This window comes from Planococcus citri, chromosome 3, assembly GCF_950023065.1.
Source record: "Planococcus citri chromosome 3, ihPlaCitr1.1, whole genome shotgun sequence".
Classification (NCBI taxonomy): domain Eukaryota; kingdom Metazoa; phylum Arthropoda; class Insecta; order Hemiptera; family Pseudococcidae; genus Planococcus; species Planococcus citri.
This window is the reverse complement of record NC_088679.1, coordinates 59,374,785-59,392,375: the sequence shown is the minus strand read 5'-3', so window position 1 is coordinate 59,392,375 and position 17,591 is coordinate 59,374,785. Positions and strand designations below refer to the sequence as shown.

At 32.2% G+C, this 17,591-nt stretch overlaps 4 protein-coding genes across 15 annotated transcripts in view; all 4 read right to left on the bottom strand.

Annotated features, from left to right (window-relative positions):
- Positions 1-241: 241 nt before the first annotated feature.
- On the bottom strand, positions 242-2,316 carry LOC135841499 (uncharacterized). The gene is made up of 7 exons (XM_065358487.1): positions 2,178-2,316; positions 1,956-2,088; positions 1,782-1,873; positions 1,500-1,697; positions 1,287-1,413; positions 1,068-1,189; positions 242-983 (listed from the first exon to the last, which is right to left on the bottom strand). Exons 1-7 carry the CDS (start codon positions 2,239-2,241, stop codon positions 811-813), a joined length of 909 nt encoding a protein of 302 aa, XP_065214559.1. The 5' UTR covers positions 2,242-2,316; the 3' UTR covers positions 242-810.
- Positions 2,178-7,679, bottom strand: LOC135841497 (deoxyribonuclease-2-alpha-like). Its single transcript, XM_065358485.1, has 7 exons — positions 7,332-7,679; positions 7,003-7,189; positions 6,639-6,876; positions 6,255-6,446; positions 3,467-3,569; positions 3,173-3,305; positions 2,178-3,080 (listed from the first exon to the last, which is right to left on the bottom strand). Exons 1-7 carry the CDS (start codon positions 7,421-7,423, stop codon positions 2,976-2,978), a joined length of 1,050 nt encoding a protein of 349 aa, XP_065214557.1. The 5' UTR covers positions 7,424-7,679; the 3' UTR covers positions 2,178-2,975.
- A 204-nt stretch (positions 7,680-7,883) lies between these two features.
- On the bottom strand, positions 7,884-10,095 carry LOC135841498 (replication protein A 70 kDa DNA-binding subunit-like). Its single transcript, XM_065358486.1, has 7 exons — positions 9,801-10,095; positions 9,453-9,697; positions 9,203-9,371; positions 8,956-9,113; positions 8,770-8,859; positions 8,491-8,682; positions 7,884-8,409 (listed from the first exon to the last, which is right to left on the bottom strand). Exons 2-7 carry the CDS (start codon positions 9,687-9,689, stop codon positions 8,302-8,304), a joined length of 954 nt encoding a protein of 317 aa, XP_065214558.1. The 5' UTR covers positions 9,690-9,697; positions 9,801-10,095; the 3' UTR covers positions 7,884-8,301.
- Positions 10,096-13,568: 3,473 nt separating this feature from the next.
- pbl (epithelial cell transforming 2 pebble) overlaps positions 13,569-17,591 on the bottom strand; it is a 67,752-nt gene continuing 63,729 nt past the window's right edge. For 8 of the 12 annotated variants that reach the window (XM_065358478.1, XM_065358475.1, XM_065358477.1 and 5 more), the window contains 3 exons: positions 15,401-15,486; positions 14,710-14,888; positions 13,569-14,485 (listed from right to left, as the gene is read on the bottom strand). In XM_065358478.1, coding sequence (XP_065214550.1) covers positions 14,463-14,485; positions 14,710-14,888; positions 15,401-15,486 — 288 coding nt within the window. In that variant the 3' untranslated portion in view covers positions 13,569-14,462. Of the gene's footprint in view, positions 14,486-14,709; positions 14,889-15,109; positions 15,279-15,400; positions 15,487-17,591 lie in introns of those variants that run through there. The other 4 variants (XM_065358471.1, XM_065358483.1, XM_065358472.1 and 1 more) reach the window with 3 other exon arrangements.

Here is a 17,591-nt window from a genome sequence, read left to right as displayed (position 1 = left end):
TGAGAAACATCGCACGATATCAGAGATGAATGAAGAAGAACACTTCGCGGCTGATGAAACTCATGAAAGAGAGATTTATGGAACAATGGAACATAAATCATAATGTGGACAATCTTTTCTTCAAACTTCAAAGTAACTCAACCCAAGCCACAAAAAATGGCTTTTCAAAAGAACGACAAAAACTAATTGGGCCACTTTGGATACTAGATACTCTTTTTTTCGAAGAAAAAAAAATCTTGAATTGAAATTCAACATTTTAATGAAAATTACAAATAACAATTAATTGAATCTTATAAATACAAAAAATTATATCAATTCAGTCTCCTGTTTTATTTCAATTTTTCATTTTTCTACTTACTTGATAATAAGATAACAATAACAAACGCACAAAATAATGGAAAAAGACGTAAAAAAAACAATACAAACATCAATCATACTACATTTATGTACTTTCAGGTATCATAATAAATTAATAACACAAATTAGACAGATGACAGATGTCTTTAATCCACGTTTTGTTCACTTCTCCTCTTCCGACACCATCATTTCAAAAAATTACCATTTTTAGGTGATATAATATGGAGGAAATACGAATATTGTTTTGGTTATTCTGCAACAACAACTGATATTTTATCGTCTCCCTCTCCCACTCAATGAGCACATTACTCGTATTCACACCCAGGACTTCGACAACATACAAAATATATCCATTGAAAAGCACCGATTAATTTCGGTATCATTGAAATTTAATTAGAAAATCGCATAACCAACAGGACAAGAAACATGGAAAAACTTAATTCCGATTCATACTTAATAGGTACGCGTTAGGTACACGTAAAAATTAATCCATTCATCTTTTGGAATACCTAGAGCTTGCAACACTCCTGAAGCGAAGCAATATCTGAAGCAGCCCTTAAATCTTGGAACCGTTTCCTTGAAAATTTTCATCAACGTTAGAGCTAAAGTCTTTCGTCTCTCAACTTCTACAGATAAAATCAAGTACATATAGGTATATCACAAAATATATCAAAATAAGAACTCTTCAGTGAATCATAACAGCTTAATACCTTCAGCGTTGTTTTCATCTACAAAATTAGTCATGTTAGCTTCCAGAATGGCATCATCCATTTTATAACATGCATCTTGCTGATCATCTTCAAGCACTCTGGTTGCTGAGGCTATAATTCGGCTGTGAAGAAAATAATACTAGAATATTAATCGAAATTGTTCGAGGTAGGTGTTACCTATAAATACGTATATTTCTTGAAAAATGTGCGCTTACTTACATATGTTTGACTAACGACATCAATCCATTCTGCTGAGAAATAGTCAAGTTGCGTTTGTTGCAAATGTAGATACCCAATTTTTTTGAAAATTTTTTGAAATATATCCAGTTAGATTCCTTGAATTGATCTATGGGAGGAACGAAAAACAAAATGGTATAAATTTATCCAGGTACAAAATCAAGTTAACAAAACAAGAAATTTTCATTTAAGTACATTTGTAAGGAGGAGATCGTTTCGAAACACCGAAGTTATCCCATTTATTGTCAGAAATGTGCAAAACCCTCAAAATCATACTACTGTAAGAATGTATTGAATTTTCCTCCAACTTTGGAGCATCTTCTTTGAACACTTTTCTGATTGCACGTGCTAAAGTATTTCGATAAGATGCGTCAAGGGTTTGCGTTCCACCTTCTATAAACAAAAATTGTTCATACTTATCAAGAAATATGTAAATCATCGTAATAATTTTGACGAATAATAATAATTGAATCTTACCCCAACGCTCCTTTCTCGCCAATAGAAGTAAATTGAACATTATGCGAGATTTATTGTTTTTCTGGTCTTTACTAACTTTGACTTGATTTCGACTGCCAAAAAAATAATATTCAAACATTGTAAATTACCTCACAAAAAATGAAATATCCAACACATAAACGGGAGTGTGCTCACATATTATTTAGCCAACCCATCACGAGAGTCTGTTGAAAAACACATATATAGTTACGTTCATCGCAAATGTAGAAGCCAACACGGTTCCGAAACTTTTTTAAATCCAAGTAGGGAGTGACTGCTTCATTTTTCTCTACGGAAACAGATGAACATATGAAAGACATGAAGATTGAAGATGATATTAAAATTCAAAATTGATCGTATGTACCTAGACCTACTTACTTTTGGATTTGGTTCTACCTCGCAGCCACGATGAAAATTGAGGTTTTACGCGGTAAGTAAACATGTTAGGTTGAATTCATCAAAAAATTAATCAGTCTCACATTCTCTACAATAATTATTAGTCATTAGGAATATTCGAAAACCTTGTACTAATTATTTTCCGGACATTTTTCACTGCTGTTTTATAGTTATTTTTTTCTTGTCAATCTTGTCCTCACTCTTATCAATTCGATGTTTACAAGCTTAGTTTTGAAACTTTTCAGTGTTTTGTAGAGAGCGTGAGTAGTAAATTCAGTGATGGTTAAAATTGTGAAATGAGAAAAATAATTTTTTAGCGCTAAAATGTTCAATTTTTGAAATTTCTAGCAAGTCTAAGTAATTAAGTATTACGTGAAGTATGTATGGGAGATAAAGGGCTGCGACTAAGGAGGAAGAAAGTGTCTTTGACACAGGGGCAGACGGCAGACTGCAGCAGTTGGGGCACTTTGGAAACCAGATGATACCTACTTCTTTCCTCGAAGAAAAATATAATAATGAATAAATTGAAATTCAAGTAATTTAACATGTACCTAGCTACCTAGTACCTACCTAAATGAAAATCATAAATCATAATAATTGAATGTTACAAACTACAAAATTTTATTATATCGAATCAGTCTTACGTTTTATTAAAATTTTTTCTATATTTTACCTATGTTGTATTGTTGTAGGTACTTTAAAAATTAACAAAAATGCACAAAATAATCGAAAAATACCTATATACAAATTGGCTGAAAAGTGAACAAGCAAGAGAGATCATTAGGCAGGGCATGGTTCTACCGCTGCGACCATTTTGAAATACATTTTCCATAAATTAGGATTTTTCAAACACACTGTACCGCCTCCACGTTTGAACTGAGTGGACTGAAATAACATAATTATGCGTTAGAAGTCATGAAGTAGGTACCTAGGAGAATATGATTAAGAAATGAAATGGGAAAAAAATGAAAACTCACAGCTCTATTGATATCGCCAATACAAATCCATGGGATGTTTTCTTCAGCACAAACTGTCCATTTTGAATGATCTTTATAATTACTGAATTGATCATTGTGAGTATTCCATTTTATTTGATTTATATTATGGACTCTAAAAACAATAAAAATAGCTTACAATTATTTTCCTGAATTAAAAATACATAGGAATGTACTAACACAGTAGGTAGGTACTTCAAGCAATAAGGATTGTGAAAAATTTTCGGGCATGCAATATGATCTTTGAAAAATTTGACTCCGCATAATGCAACTTACGGATAAGTTTCATTGCAAGCTGATGGCAATCTGTCATCATGTAGCCAGGTTTCAACAAATAAGGTACATTTCAATTCGTCCGACACCCATTGACTGTATAAATCTGTAAAAATGTAAAAAAAATTGAACGAATAGGTATACAATTTACAATGGCTGGCTGGGCAAATGACACTTGCAGGGAGTTTTCAATGTTATTTTAGCTCACCTTACTCAATTACCAAAAGTAGGTATTTCAATTTCTTTTTTTTTTTTGCATTTTTGAAATATTTTAGAAAACTGTTTCATATCAACCAAAGCAATATTCAAGATGAAAAGCCCAAATGTGGCCAAATATCAGAAAGTGGCCATTTTGATGTTCAACTGAAAAAATTAAGAGCAAGGAGAGATTTTGACGAGTATAAGTTTGATAAGACTCTTTTGACTGAAATCAGGACTTTCTGAGTTTCTGACAATTTTGCAAAAAATCACTGACAAGGGAACCTCTTGAGTTGCCCGCCTCCGATTTGAACAGGACCGCGATTTTTGGAAAGAGCATGTTCTAAAACTCCCAAATTCAAATTTTCCGCTGCCTAAGTTCATTTTTCGAACTTTGGCGAATTTTTGAAAATTTAAAATTGACTGTTTTTGGCTATTTATGCTTTTTTTAAAAAAGACTTGATCAATAAAAATGGCCAAAATAAGTCCCAAAACTAATATTAATTACCCAAATCCAAATTTCACCATTTCCAGCCATTCTGGAGCCTCCAGCGCAATTTTTTCTCCAGAATTTTGAATTTGCTCCAGAAGGCGTGAATATGAAATTGGGCAGCTGAAAAATGAGTTGTGTGTTATACTCGATCTGTTTAACAAGTTGATTCACATTTGAGTCGGTTTTGGGAGGGACACCTCAAGAGTGGTTTCTTGACCAATTTTTTTCAAATAAAAAATCCAAAAAAATCAAAATTTTACCGTTTGCGAGGAAATCTTCAAAATTTGCGCGAATCGCGGTATTATGCCCACAACAAACCTCCCCCCCCCCGAGGCCGAGTTCCGCCATTACCAGCAATTCTGGAGCCTCCAGTGCTATTTTTCAATTTCTCCAGAATTTTGAATTTGCTCCAGAGAAGGCGTGAATATGCAGTTGGGCAGCTAAAAATCGAGTTGTGTTTTATACTCGACCTGTTTTACGAGTTTATCTACATTTGAGCCGATTTCGGAAGTGACACCTCAAGAGTGGTTTTGTGACCAGCTTTTTTCAAAATTAAAAAATCCAAAAAATCAAAAGATGACCGTTTGTCAGGAAATTTTTGAAATTTATGCGAATCGCTGTATTTTTTCAAGAACTAACCCCGGAGCGCAAATTCTACCATTGCCAACCGTTTTGGAGCCAGAGTGACTCCTCAAAAAACCACACTGGAGGTGTTACTCTCAAAATCGGCTCAAATGTGGATAAACTCGTTAAACAGATCAAGTGTAACACACAACCCGATTTCTAGCTGCCCAATTTCATATTCACTCCCTCTGATGCAAATTCAAAATTCTGGAGAAATTGAAAAATCACGCTGGAGGCTCCAGAATGGCTGGAAATGGCGGAACTCGACCTCAGGTGATTTGTTGTGTTCGAAATAGGCTACAGCGATTCGCGCAAATTTCGAAAATTTCCTCGCAAACGGTAAAATTTGGATTTTTTTTGGATTTCTTATTATGAAAACAGCTGGTCAAAAAACCACTCTTGAGGTGTCCCTCCCAAAACCGACTCAAATGTGAATAAACTCGTTAAACAGATCGAGTATAACACACAACTCGATTTTTAGCTGCTCAACTTCATATTCACGCCGCCTTCTGGAGCAAATTCAAAATTGTGAAGAAATTGAAAAATCGCGCTGGAGGCTCCAGAATGGCTGGAAATGGTGAAATTTGGATTTGGATAATTAATATTAATTTTGGGACTTATATTGGCCATTTTTATTGATCAAGTAGGTACATATTTATTTAAAAAAGCATAAATCGCCAAAAACAGTCAATTTTGAATTTTCAAAAATTTGCCAAAATTCGAAAAATGAACTTGGGCAGCTGTAAATTTGGATTTGGGGGTTTTAGAACATGATCTTTCCAAAAATCGCGGTCCCGTTCAAATCGGAGGCGGACACCTCAAGAGATTCCCTTGTGAGACTTTTTTCAATTTTTTCAAAAAAAATAGTACTTTTTGGCTATTTTGCCAAAAACAGGATCTTTAATAAATTATTAATATTGGTAATTTTGAAAAAACAAGACTATTGACAAAAAGTATAATTTTTTGACTTCTAAGTGGATCTAATTTCTAATTTCAATGTAAATATTAAGCTGAGAATGCTCGTTTTGCCCAAAAAATATGTTTGAAATTTTTTAAAGAAATTCCCATAAATGACCCTTGGTAGGTAGTTCCTGCAAAGTGCAAGTTTGGAAAAAAACTGCCAAATTTGGAAATTCTTTCGAAAATAGGGTGTTCAAAATATGCGAAATACTTATAATTAAAATTTTAATAATAATAATTAAGTTATTAATATTTATTTTGAACTCTCTACTTTCGATTGATATAATGTTGAACTTAGAGCCAATAAAGCGTGTGATTTCCGGCTTGCCTAGTTGCATTTCTAGGCAGGCCTTATAAGGTGGTCACATTTGTTCATTTTTTTCTTATTATTACTCCAATTTTAATTTCAATTTTTGAATTTTTAGAATAAACTTATTCAATTCGATGCACCTAATTCTGTTGATTTTTTTTCTAATACATGAATGTGTAATGTTAGTTGGTAAGTAGGTGAGGTACCTTTATCAAATGAGTCAGATTTAGCGAAAGATAGAAACGATACATCATCGACAGATTGAATAGTAACAATATTCTCATTCTGAGATAATCTTTGCATATCTGCTGCTTTTTTAAGCTGAGGAAATACATCGGCCAATGTTCCTTGAAAGGTACTCTCGTACACTTTAGCATCATTAATCATCAATTGAGTACCTGAAAAAAGCAAGTAGGCAAAATTAGTATAGATAAAGTTAGCATCTATATGTACACCATAGGCACCATATACATCAAACTGATCTTTTTATCATCATGCTTACACTTCAATATTTATGCACTACGAGCATAATTATTATCGAATAGGACAGAGAAGAGATACCTATTAATCTAATCTATGAGCTGACTCACCAATATTCTCCATATCAGTGGGTTTCAAACTAATACAAAGAAGGCTTTGCCCATAGGTGGTTCCAGTATGTGGATACACATATCCATCCTGTCGATTAATCACTGGGAAATGAGGCACGCTATGAACCAGCCAAAATCCTTTATCACGACTACCTACTACAGCTCCTTTAGTATGTCCTTGTAAAATAGTGTAGGGTTGATTAGGAGGCTGATCGTTGTAGAATATCCAAAAAATATCCTGGCAAAGCAACAAAAACAATTCAAAAATGATCCTTTTACTTGTAAGAACTAGGTAGGTACTGTAGGTAGGTAGCCAGGTACCTACTTGGATTTTCTAATGAAAAAAATTCGTTTTTACACTCACTTCGACTTCATTGCCAATAATGACCGAAAGCGTTTTACCAGGAATGGAATTTTCGTCCATTATTGTATCATTAGCCAGAGTCCAGCCTTTAGTTACAGTATCCGAGGTAACAAATAAATAAGCTATCCCATTCTGAACATTTTTATTCGGATGGTCTCGAATTTTGGGAAGTTTATACAATGCAAACCTGAAAACATTCGTTGTAGTTCAACTGCTATTATCTAATGCTGTTTGAAGTTCAATGGTTGAATTATATTTCAACAGCTTATCACTTCAATCAATGCAAATTACCTATACGTATTAGCAATTTGATAAATAAAATAACATACCAATCAACGGGATTGCCTTGATGGTCGAGACACTGTTGCGAATATGTTTGATCGAAAAAAACGAGAATTAAATTCACAATTACTAAAAGCATAATTTTTCTCTATTTACTCACAAAGGATAATTTTATTAGCACAAAAATCAGCGAGTATTTTAAACCAACGAACCATTTCACTCTACAACCTACCGCAATGAAAATACACAATGCTATGTGAATGTGAGTCCTATCACAACAGGATAGCTGTAACGACTTTCGATTTTTAAATCATGCATCATGGTTCAGCGGTTTGCTTTTTCCCTGTTTACAACGCATTTACGGTAGTCAATTTGAACCGTTTATCGTTCTTTATTCTCTCGAACAACGTATTGACGAAGTACAAAGACCACTACCGATATACTCAGCAACCCCACCATCTATAAAACACGCCTCTACGTTCAGCACGTGTGCTATTTATCCTTGGGTAAGGTATGAGCATGACTCATTCTATAAAATATCAAAATCTTGTGCTTTACGAACTCGAACATAGAAAAATCTCAAGAAAAAAAATAATAAATCAAAGTTACAAAATCCTTATAATGTTATGAACTCGAATTTAGGTAAATAACAATTCGAACAAAATTAGAATTACAACAAACAAGAAACGTAACTCACTAATCATAAAAAAAAACACATAAATGTACTGGAAAAATTCAAGTTTTCTCACTGTATCACTAGGAAAAATTGAGTAACTATCTTTAAATATATAAAGAACTTGAGAGAATTCTTGAACTATGCCATATCTGGTCAAGTAGGTACTCAAACAATAAAAAAACGAAACTTAATAAAAATATCGAAAGTTAATCGTACGATATAAAAACTATAAAGATAAAGTAAACGAAAATGAGCAAAAAATTCAAAGTCATGGTAAAAAAAAAGTAGAAAAAATATGCAACAGTTGGTCGCATAGATCAACAATACAGGAACGTGGAGCATTACGTCGTCTTGATAAGCCTTCTTATATCATGAACGAGTCCCCGGCACGATTGAGCGTAGTCAATTTGATAATAATTCGCTCCAACTCCACTCACTTTATTAACATCCTGAAAAAATCAACAAAAAAGAGTAAAATTAACCCGATATCGAGATCTCATAAAAATAATTAATCGTCGTCAACAATTTACATCGTGTAGTTCCATTTTGGCCTCCAATACAAAAGTATGGGTCTGAAATAATCTGCTCTTGAGACGAGACTCATAAAGCGAGCGATTTTGTTGATATAAGTACACCATTTCATCGGCAGTTATGCCCAAAAAGGTTTCAGCTGTGCCAAACAACGTGACCCAAACGAATCCGCTCCAATCTGCGATTTGAAGCTGAAAACAATTCAATAAAAACAGCGTGAATACCACGTAGAGAAACAGAACCCTTTTATATGTACATGTATAGTCGAATCTACATACTTTCAACACGTATCGATAAGTAAATTTGGGATACTTTTTGTTACATTTTTCACAATAATAAAATGCTTTCTTATCTTCTGTACGTATAACCTGAATGAAAAAATTCCAAATCAACGAATAAGTTCCACATGATTTGTAGTTCATTATTGGTAAGAATTCGTAGCATGCTCAGTGAAAATGACGTACCTTTTTCTTACAGTAATCCTGAGGACAAGCTGCGTAAACTACTTCATCGAGCTCACTCTTGATATCCAATATAATTCCCTCAACATGAAAGAGATCTCTCCGGGTAGCGTTATACAATTTCGACGGAAGTTCATACAGAATCCAAATTTTCTTAACAGCTGCACAGAAAAAATATAAATTTATGTGAAAATTATTCAACATAAAGGGCCAAGTAAAACCAAATCAATTCCGATTCAGCACGTCTTACGTTCATTGGTTTTTTTCTTAGTTTGAAACGTCGGAGGTAGAATGGCACTTGAACATAGTGAAATTTGAGAGTGTTCTTCAAAAACAAGCTCGTAATTATGTGATAAAGTATTGTATCTTCGGTCAGCGCGTCTGATCGAACAACGGCTAATGTAATACGTCTTATTCACCTAAGAAAATCATGAAAAATACTCGAGTTAGACATCACATAGTTACTTGAGTACAAGACAGATTTTAGAGACTGTTCTTACTTCCAGTTTCGAATACAGCATGTCACAAGCTATATTGAAAGCAACTCCTTTGATAGCATCGGTTTCATCGCGAAGCTCTACGGTGAAAAAATTCCCAGTTGTTCGTGCGCTTTTCTTAAACGTTCTGATTTCCGATTTGAAATACACGGTGGCTTTTATCTTCCATACTGTGTTCTGCTTCAGGAAATTCAATTTCGCAATTGGAAGTATATTAGTCGTTGCACTTAATGAACTCATCTTGTCACCTGTTGAATGGTACGAATTATTAATATATGATTATTGTCATCACGTGCTCTAAAGAATTGATCTGATCTGATCTCATACATGAATTCAAATCAAAATACTCACAACTGATCTGATCGTCCGATGGCTTCTGATACTGATGGCACGTTGGATTGATGGACTCAAAGACTTACTGACAACATTGACAACAATTCAAATCGAATCCAAACTTTGATGAAATTATTATGAAAAGTTGAACACTAAAAACACTACTGAAAATAAAAAACACTAAAAACAGAAACATAACAGCTGATAACAAAATAATTTTCAAATATCAAATTCAACGATCAACGAATAACGAAGGAATGTAATGTTCGGATTCGTCGGAATGTTTCTCTTTCCCCTTCCGTCATTTATTTGAGCACCCCCATCCGCACCATCCACCCCACCCACACCTTGTCTACGGTGACCATTGACTATATAGATATATCTATATAGTCAAAGACGGTGACCAAGTGACCATTCAACCACGTGATTTAACCGTTCCCCAGACTTCAGTGCTGCAGGTGGAATTGGCGCATTTTTTTTTTTTTTTTTCAATTTTTCATCATGACTAAATTTTTCAAAATTCCACCAGCGTTTCATAAAACATTAAAGGTGATAAAAAAATTTCTTGAGAAAAAAAATCAGCGAATACGAATTTTATCTACAGTCTCACACCTACCTACTTCATTTGATGATACTTTTGCAAGTTTTGCAGTTTTGCGTTATTTTAAAACTTTCAGTGATATCTTCATAGTACCTTATTAGTGGAAAATAATTGGATTTGATCAGATTCTGACATTTCATGGATCCAATTTGACGAAACCAGATCAAAATCAGATTAAAGCTGTTGTGATCAGATTTGTTCCATCCCTTCAGAGTGTTGAGTTGATCTGATCAGCGAACAGAACGATGATCAGATCCAATAGGGGAGACCAGATTGAATCATGGCTAGACTAGATTTGAATAGAACTCATCAGATCCGGAAAAGGAAATTCCATGGATGGATCTTGGATCCAATTTGACCGAGCCAGATCTTGGTCAGGTTGAAGTTTTGATTCGATCGAATTACCTAGATCCGTTCAGATCTGATCAGATTCAGATTCAACATGGGGAACCACGATTGTATCCGGCCAGCAGATGTGAATAGATCTGATCAAATCCTGGATCCGGACACTTCACACAGATTCAATTTAACTGGACCATATCTTGGTCAGACCAGTTTAAAGTTTTGATTTTAGATGTGTTCTAACCTCTGACATAACCAGATCCAAATAGAAGACCTAGTTAATTGGATCTGAGCTGACTAAATCTGATCAGATCCAATGACCCAAACATTCCCCAGATCTCAGATCAACGGTTTGATCGGATTACACCTGTTCAAACTATATTAGATCCAAATTATTTTCCCAGGGATAGCAAAGCTGTACAAACATTTTTAATGTAGGACAGAAAAAAAACACCAAAGAAAAATAAATAAAAATAAACCATTTCAAATGAAAACATTCTACGTATTTACCTACCTATTATAATTAAAATTCAATCGATAGAGAATTTGACAATTTTAGCAAAAAGTAGAACTTATAGGCAACAATCGAAAAAAAAGTAAAAATTTTGAAATTTCTACAAAAAAAAATTTGCAAAGCGATAATTTCACAAGTTTAGCAAAAGAAGGGCTTTTTGACAATTTCTGGCGAAAAAGTGAAATTTTGTTTTGCACAATTTATAGGTAAAAACAAACAAATGAAATTTTTGAAAAAATTTCCAAAAACCAGGATTTTTTATCATTTTTGCTAAAAAGCGAGAATTTTAGACATTTTTAGTAAAAAGCAGTATTTTGTGGATTTTTTTTTTTTTTTTAGGTGTTTATAATTACAAGATTATTACACCCTACATAAGATTATATTAAATTTGTCAGGTTGTGTTTTTTAACAAGAGTAATAAATTTTTCCATTTCGGAGAGGCTGTCAGGGATGGATCATTGGCAAAAAAGTGATACTTATGACAATTTTTCGCCAAAAAAGAAAAAACCGAACTTTGTGGGCAATTTTTGAAAAAAATTTTGAAATTTTCTGGAAATTTTTTGCGAAAAAAGATCATTTATTTTCAACAAAAAAAATGAAATTATTCGGCAATAATTTTTTTAAAAAACGAATTTTTTTGCTATTTTTGGCAGAAAGCGAGATTTTGACGATTTTAGCCAAAGGCAAGGCTTGCATAGCCAAATAAGAAATTGATAAAAAAAAGTTATGCTTTGGCAATTTATTTAAATTTGTGAAAAAAACACAACGAACTAGTCAAACATGAAACAATAACCTTCACTTTATACTCAATCGTTCTTATTTCAAAAAATGGAAGGGTTGTAATTGAAAACCTCCTGTTGTTCAAAATTTCTGTATTTACAGTCGGCCCCGCTTATTGTGGATCCGCTTAATAGAATCACCCGTTTAATATGCTTAAAATGATCGGTCCCGATTTTTTGTACCTAATTACACAGAAAATCACTCGTTTAATGTGATCAAGCTCCCCGCTTAGTAGAATCATTTTGTGAAACATTATGGGGTATTTTTGGAAAAATGACTTGTTTTTTCATATTTTAAATAAAAAAATTTTGAATTTCTTACTTATTATTTATTCTCTAATTTTTTTGAAAATATGAATTTCTAAAAATGTTCTCTCAAGTGATGATAAAATTGGGGAGAGGGAGATCTAAACACCTGCAAATTTTGAATAATAAAAAAAAATTGAAATGCTTTCTGAAGTAGTGAAAAAATAACATTGAACCCCTCCTCCTTCCATTCTAATAAAACTTGGGAAATTGCCCTACTTTTGTCCTTTTTTTCTATTTTTTAATCATGGAACAAAAATGTTGTGACTCTCCGGAAAAATGGCTTGTTTTTTCATACTTACTTACTTTAAATCAAAAATGTTTGAATTTTTCTTTTATTATTCTCTTATTTTTAAATTTTCATTTCCAAATACTTTCTCTCAAGTGATGATAAATTTGGGGGAAAAAATCTAAACATTCAAAAATTTTAAAAACAGATATGTTATGTACCTAAATCACGAATTCACGAGTATTTTAATTTTAATCTGTCCTTCTAGTATGCATATATAGTTGTAGTCAATTTTTTTATGTGAAAACTGTGTTTTTCAAAAGTTCCCTTAATAGAATCACCCGCTTAATAGAATCATTTGGCCTCGGACAAATGCGACCACAATAAGCGGGGCCGACTGTATAAAAATTGAATTCTGAAAATTTTAAATAAACTAGAATTTATAAATTTTGTGCCATTAAAATCAATTTTAAAAAAATAATAAGGCAAAAAATTAATGAAAATCAGCAACAAAAAAAAAACAGAAAAATTGAGTGAGACTGGTTGAAAAAAGGTGCGAATGGAAGTAAAATTGTATTGTCAAAATCCAAAATTTTGGAAAATCATTCAAAAAATTGGCATCTTTCATATTTTTAATGGAAAAAAAATTGAAAATTTCTGTTTTTTAAAATAGTATCAATTTGATTCAATATTCTATATTCTAAATAAGATGACTCATTTTTTGACCATAAAAATTTTTTAAATTTTTCAGTGATGAGGTAAAAGTTTGAAGAATTAGAGGTTGAAATTCAATACTTGAATTAAATCATCGATTTTCAAAGAATAATAATTTAATTTTGAGAACTGCGAGTAATAAATTTCAGTACTCGTACATTGAAAAAAGGTTTAGTCTCTACTCTCTACCTATCATGGTTTTCGACTTACACAAGGTTGAAATTTCCAACCAACATCGAGAAAAAAATGTTCATTAGAGCATAGTCCATTTTCATTAAAAATAAATCAACGTAAGACGACATTTTGTAAAAACTATTGAAAACGTTTTATTATTCTCAATAATATAGATCGTTTACAAAACACGTAAACTACTATACGAAAAAAATAAGTATACAAGAAAAAGAAATTATACCTACAAAAAAAAAATACAAATAAATGACAATTAAAAAATGATTTTGAAAATAAAACGTTCGATTAAAAAGGAAAAAAAAGAAAGATTTTTACAATCGTAAAAATATAAACTGGGTAGATAGGTAGTGTTTCCATAGCATCAAATGCTCAAAACGAGTATGTAGGTGTTTCGCAAATAAATGGAAAAATAAGTTACGAAAATAGATAACTAGCAAGAAAAAAAGAATAGAAGAAAGTATTCACAAATAATACACAACAAAAGCAAAACAAAACGATCGAAAGGAGAATAAAATAACGACGATTTTTATTCTCAAAATTTTGAAACGAATACGAATTTTTACACTAATTTTGTCAGGATAGTTTCATAAACATGATTTCTCGCGTTATAACACCATCGTTTCCAAAGAGGGGAAAAAACTGGTTTGTACAATTCAAGATATTCGAATAATGGAAAGAAAATTCATCAAACAAGCGTAATTTTAAGCAGAAAATATAAAGACGAGGTAAAATAATGGAAACCTAAGCGATAAGTACGTACAAAAAAAAGAAAGAAAATAAAAAAGACTCGATAATGTACAAGAAAGAGGAAACATAATTACAAGATATTACAAATTTAAAAAAAAAAAATCATTCGATGTAATCACATAGAAATTCATACATGTAAATCCCATTTCAGTCAAATGATTTCGCCTAGGTAAAGTATACTGCACACGACGTGATAAACATCGATTCAAAAATCACTACTCGTGAATCGACAGGTGGTTGGTAACTTGTATCTCAGAGCCTAATTTACATTCTCATCGTAACCTGGATGAAAAAAAAACATAAAAAAACGAAATTAGTCATCGTGTAGAAAAATAATATTTCGAATTTCAGTCTATGACGAGCCTAAAGTTAGAGCCCTTAAAATGCAACGTATCAATGTGAAAAATTCAAGAGACAGCTTGATACTTCATTTGGTGATATTTTAAGGTCTCTAAACGTATCGTAAATGTTTTAAAAAGAACCATTTAAAACATTCGAGTACTTACTTACAGGAATGTTAGGGAGAGCAGCGAGTTGTAAATTGGCCAGCTGAGTTGAAGGAGTTAGACCATTTTGATTACCGAATGGACTCATCATCGTAGAAACTGCTCTTTTTAATTTATTCGGCGTTTTATTGAAACTTAACGCTCGGCCAACTTTTATTCGTGTTTTGGTCGCGAATCTGCTGCAAAAAAATTATCAACGTGAAATAATGTATTTCGTCGACCAAGAGGGGAGTCGATCAGGGAGAGTTTCGAAAGAGCAAAGAAAGCAATGGAAAAAATTCAGTGATCCTTCACGAGTGAAAATGATAATCATTTAGACATTCTGAGAGAACTTTTGATTTGTGTGAAGCTTAATTCTATTTAGATCTTTGATAAAAAATTTGAAAAATCGAAAATAAAATAAACAACCCAAAACTCAGTTTTATTTTTATTTTAGACATAGCAAATAAGCAATAAAAGAAAAATCAAAAATCACAAGAAAATTAACATTCAAATTAGTCGTTTATTTATGCGGCGTTTTGTTGAAACTCAAGGCTCGAACGACTTTCACTCGTGTTTTTGAGGCTAACCTGTTGCAAAAAATTACGCGTAAGGATAGTTTTGCTCTGTTTAAACTTTAAAAGCGAGATGATATGTGAGGGAAAGGCTTGAAGCGTGCATTGGGGAAGAATAAAATTCAACATCAACTTACTTAAATGCTTTTCCGAGAGTACCAGTTGCCACCTCACTGGAATCTATATCGAACTGATGAGCTTCCGAGTACATCAAGTAACTATCCTGTGATAAAAAATTGAAAATCATGAGTCATATTCCACAAAAAAAAATGAATAAAAAAATACAAAGGGCATTGGCGAGTAAGACGAGTGAATCAGCAAACAGATCTTAGAATTTTTAACCAAAATTATTTTTTGATCGAAATTTTTATTAAATTTTTTTTAATTTGGAAAAATATTGGAAACACTCAAAGCACAAAGTAAATCCTGAGAAACATTTCAAATTTTTCCAAAATGTACTTCATTGTCGAAATTGTGCATTTTTAGACATTTTTCTCCCTGAAAATCATCAAAATTGTTCGAAAATTGATCAGTTTTTCCAACTTTGAATGGTACGTAAAAAAAAACCTAAATGATACCACTCGAGAAAACCTTTAAAGCCTTACTGGGAAATTTTTCTAATCGACAGCAAATTTTTTAGTTCAAATGAAAAGAAACTGAAAGAGAAGAAATTTCATTTTACGATTTTTGGTCTTTAAAAGCCACTTTGGGAAACCTTTACAGCCTTACTAAGTAATTCTCCTAATTGATGGAAAATTTTTTGGATTGAATGAAATAATGAAAAGGAATTGGAAGAGAATTCAAAAAAAAATGTGCTACTGGACAAAATTTCATTTGTCGGTTTTTGGACTATTTTTGAAAATTCGTGCTCGTATAATTTTTCCCACCAAAAAAAAACAACAACAACAAATTGATCAAAGCAACGTAGAAAGCTAAAAATGAGTTCATGTTCTCGTATTTTCAGCCTTCAGAATTTATTGGAAATGGTTTTGTGCCGTTCTGAAGGCACCAGTGGATTTTTAAATCCAGTTTAAAAAAAAAATACAATGAAACGTGTTCAAATGAAATTGTGCATCAATAAAAACTCTTATTAATCATTCTCGAGATTCCTTCGATCAATTTCAGGGACAATTTTTCAAAATCCATTAGGCATATTTGAATAGTTTTTTTTGGGGGGGGATTTTTCCTGATCTCAAAAATTCATAAATCCGGTGGATGTTTCAGAATGACTCAAAATCATGAACACAGACCCATATTTTTCAGCCTTTTGACTTTTGATTTGATTCTGATAGTACTTTTTGCACTTAGCTCACAAATTATCACCATTTGCCTCAATTACGTCAAGTTTTTCCTCAAATTCTCGCTAATTAATTTTATTCAAAAAAATTTTCACAATAATTTTTTACCCTTAAAAATTCATTTTTTAGAAAAAATCATAAGCATCAAAATTATTGAGTGTTAAATTTTCAATTCTATTAGTTAATTTTTTTTCAAGAAGTAGTTTATGGATTATTTCCTTTTGGCTCAATTACATCAATTTTCCAAATTCTCAATTTTTCAGAAATTTTTTTTTTTTTAAATGGAATCAGTTTTTGAGAATCTGAAGTATTATTTCTTCAAGCTCGATAGTTCAACTTTCATTTTTTGTGGCTTTTCAATGAGAAACCAATTCGGTTCAATTAGTGGACAATTTTACAATCAACACTGCTGTTTTTATTCATTTCTTTGGCGTGGCTCTTCGTTCATTCAAGAAATTGTTTTTTTTTTTTTACAGGAAAAAATCGCTTTTTTGAAGAAAAAGGTAACACTGTCACAAAAACTTGATTTTTTGAACGAACAAATGTCCCACGAAAAAAAAATGAACAAAAACAAAATTGTGGCCTATGAAGTTTCCCATCGATTGAGTTAAATTAATTCAAATTGAACTTCCAAGCGCCGAATTTCTCAAAAACTAAGCTTTTTAGAAGAAAAAGTAACTGAGCTCAGCTGGTAGAAAATTCAGCATTTCATATTTTATTCGCACTTATTTTACTCGTGTGATGCTTCGTTGGCCCACAAAAATGACTTTTACAGTCAAAAAAATGAATTTTGCGAAGAAACCTTTCACGATGGAATTTTTATAATTTTTTTCTCTCCAATCGGTGCAAAAAAAGCCTTCAAAATTACCTTCTGAAATTCAATCAACCAAATCAACCAATCGACTCAGGTATTGGAAATCAATTTTCACAATTTCTAATTTTTTACGATTGCGAAGTTTTTTTTCAGAATTGATGGTAAAAAATGTTCCAGAATCGATCGAACAGATTACGAAAATAGTACACCCAAATT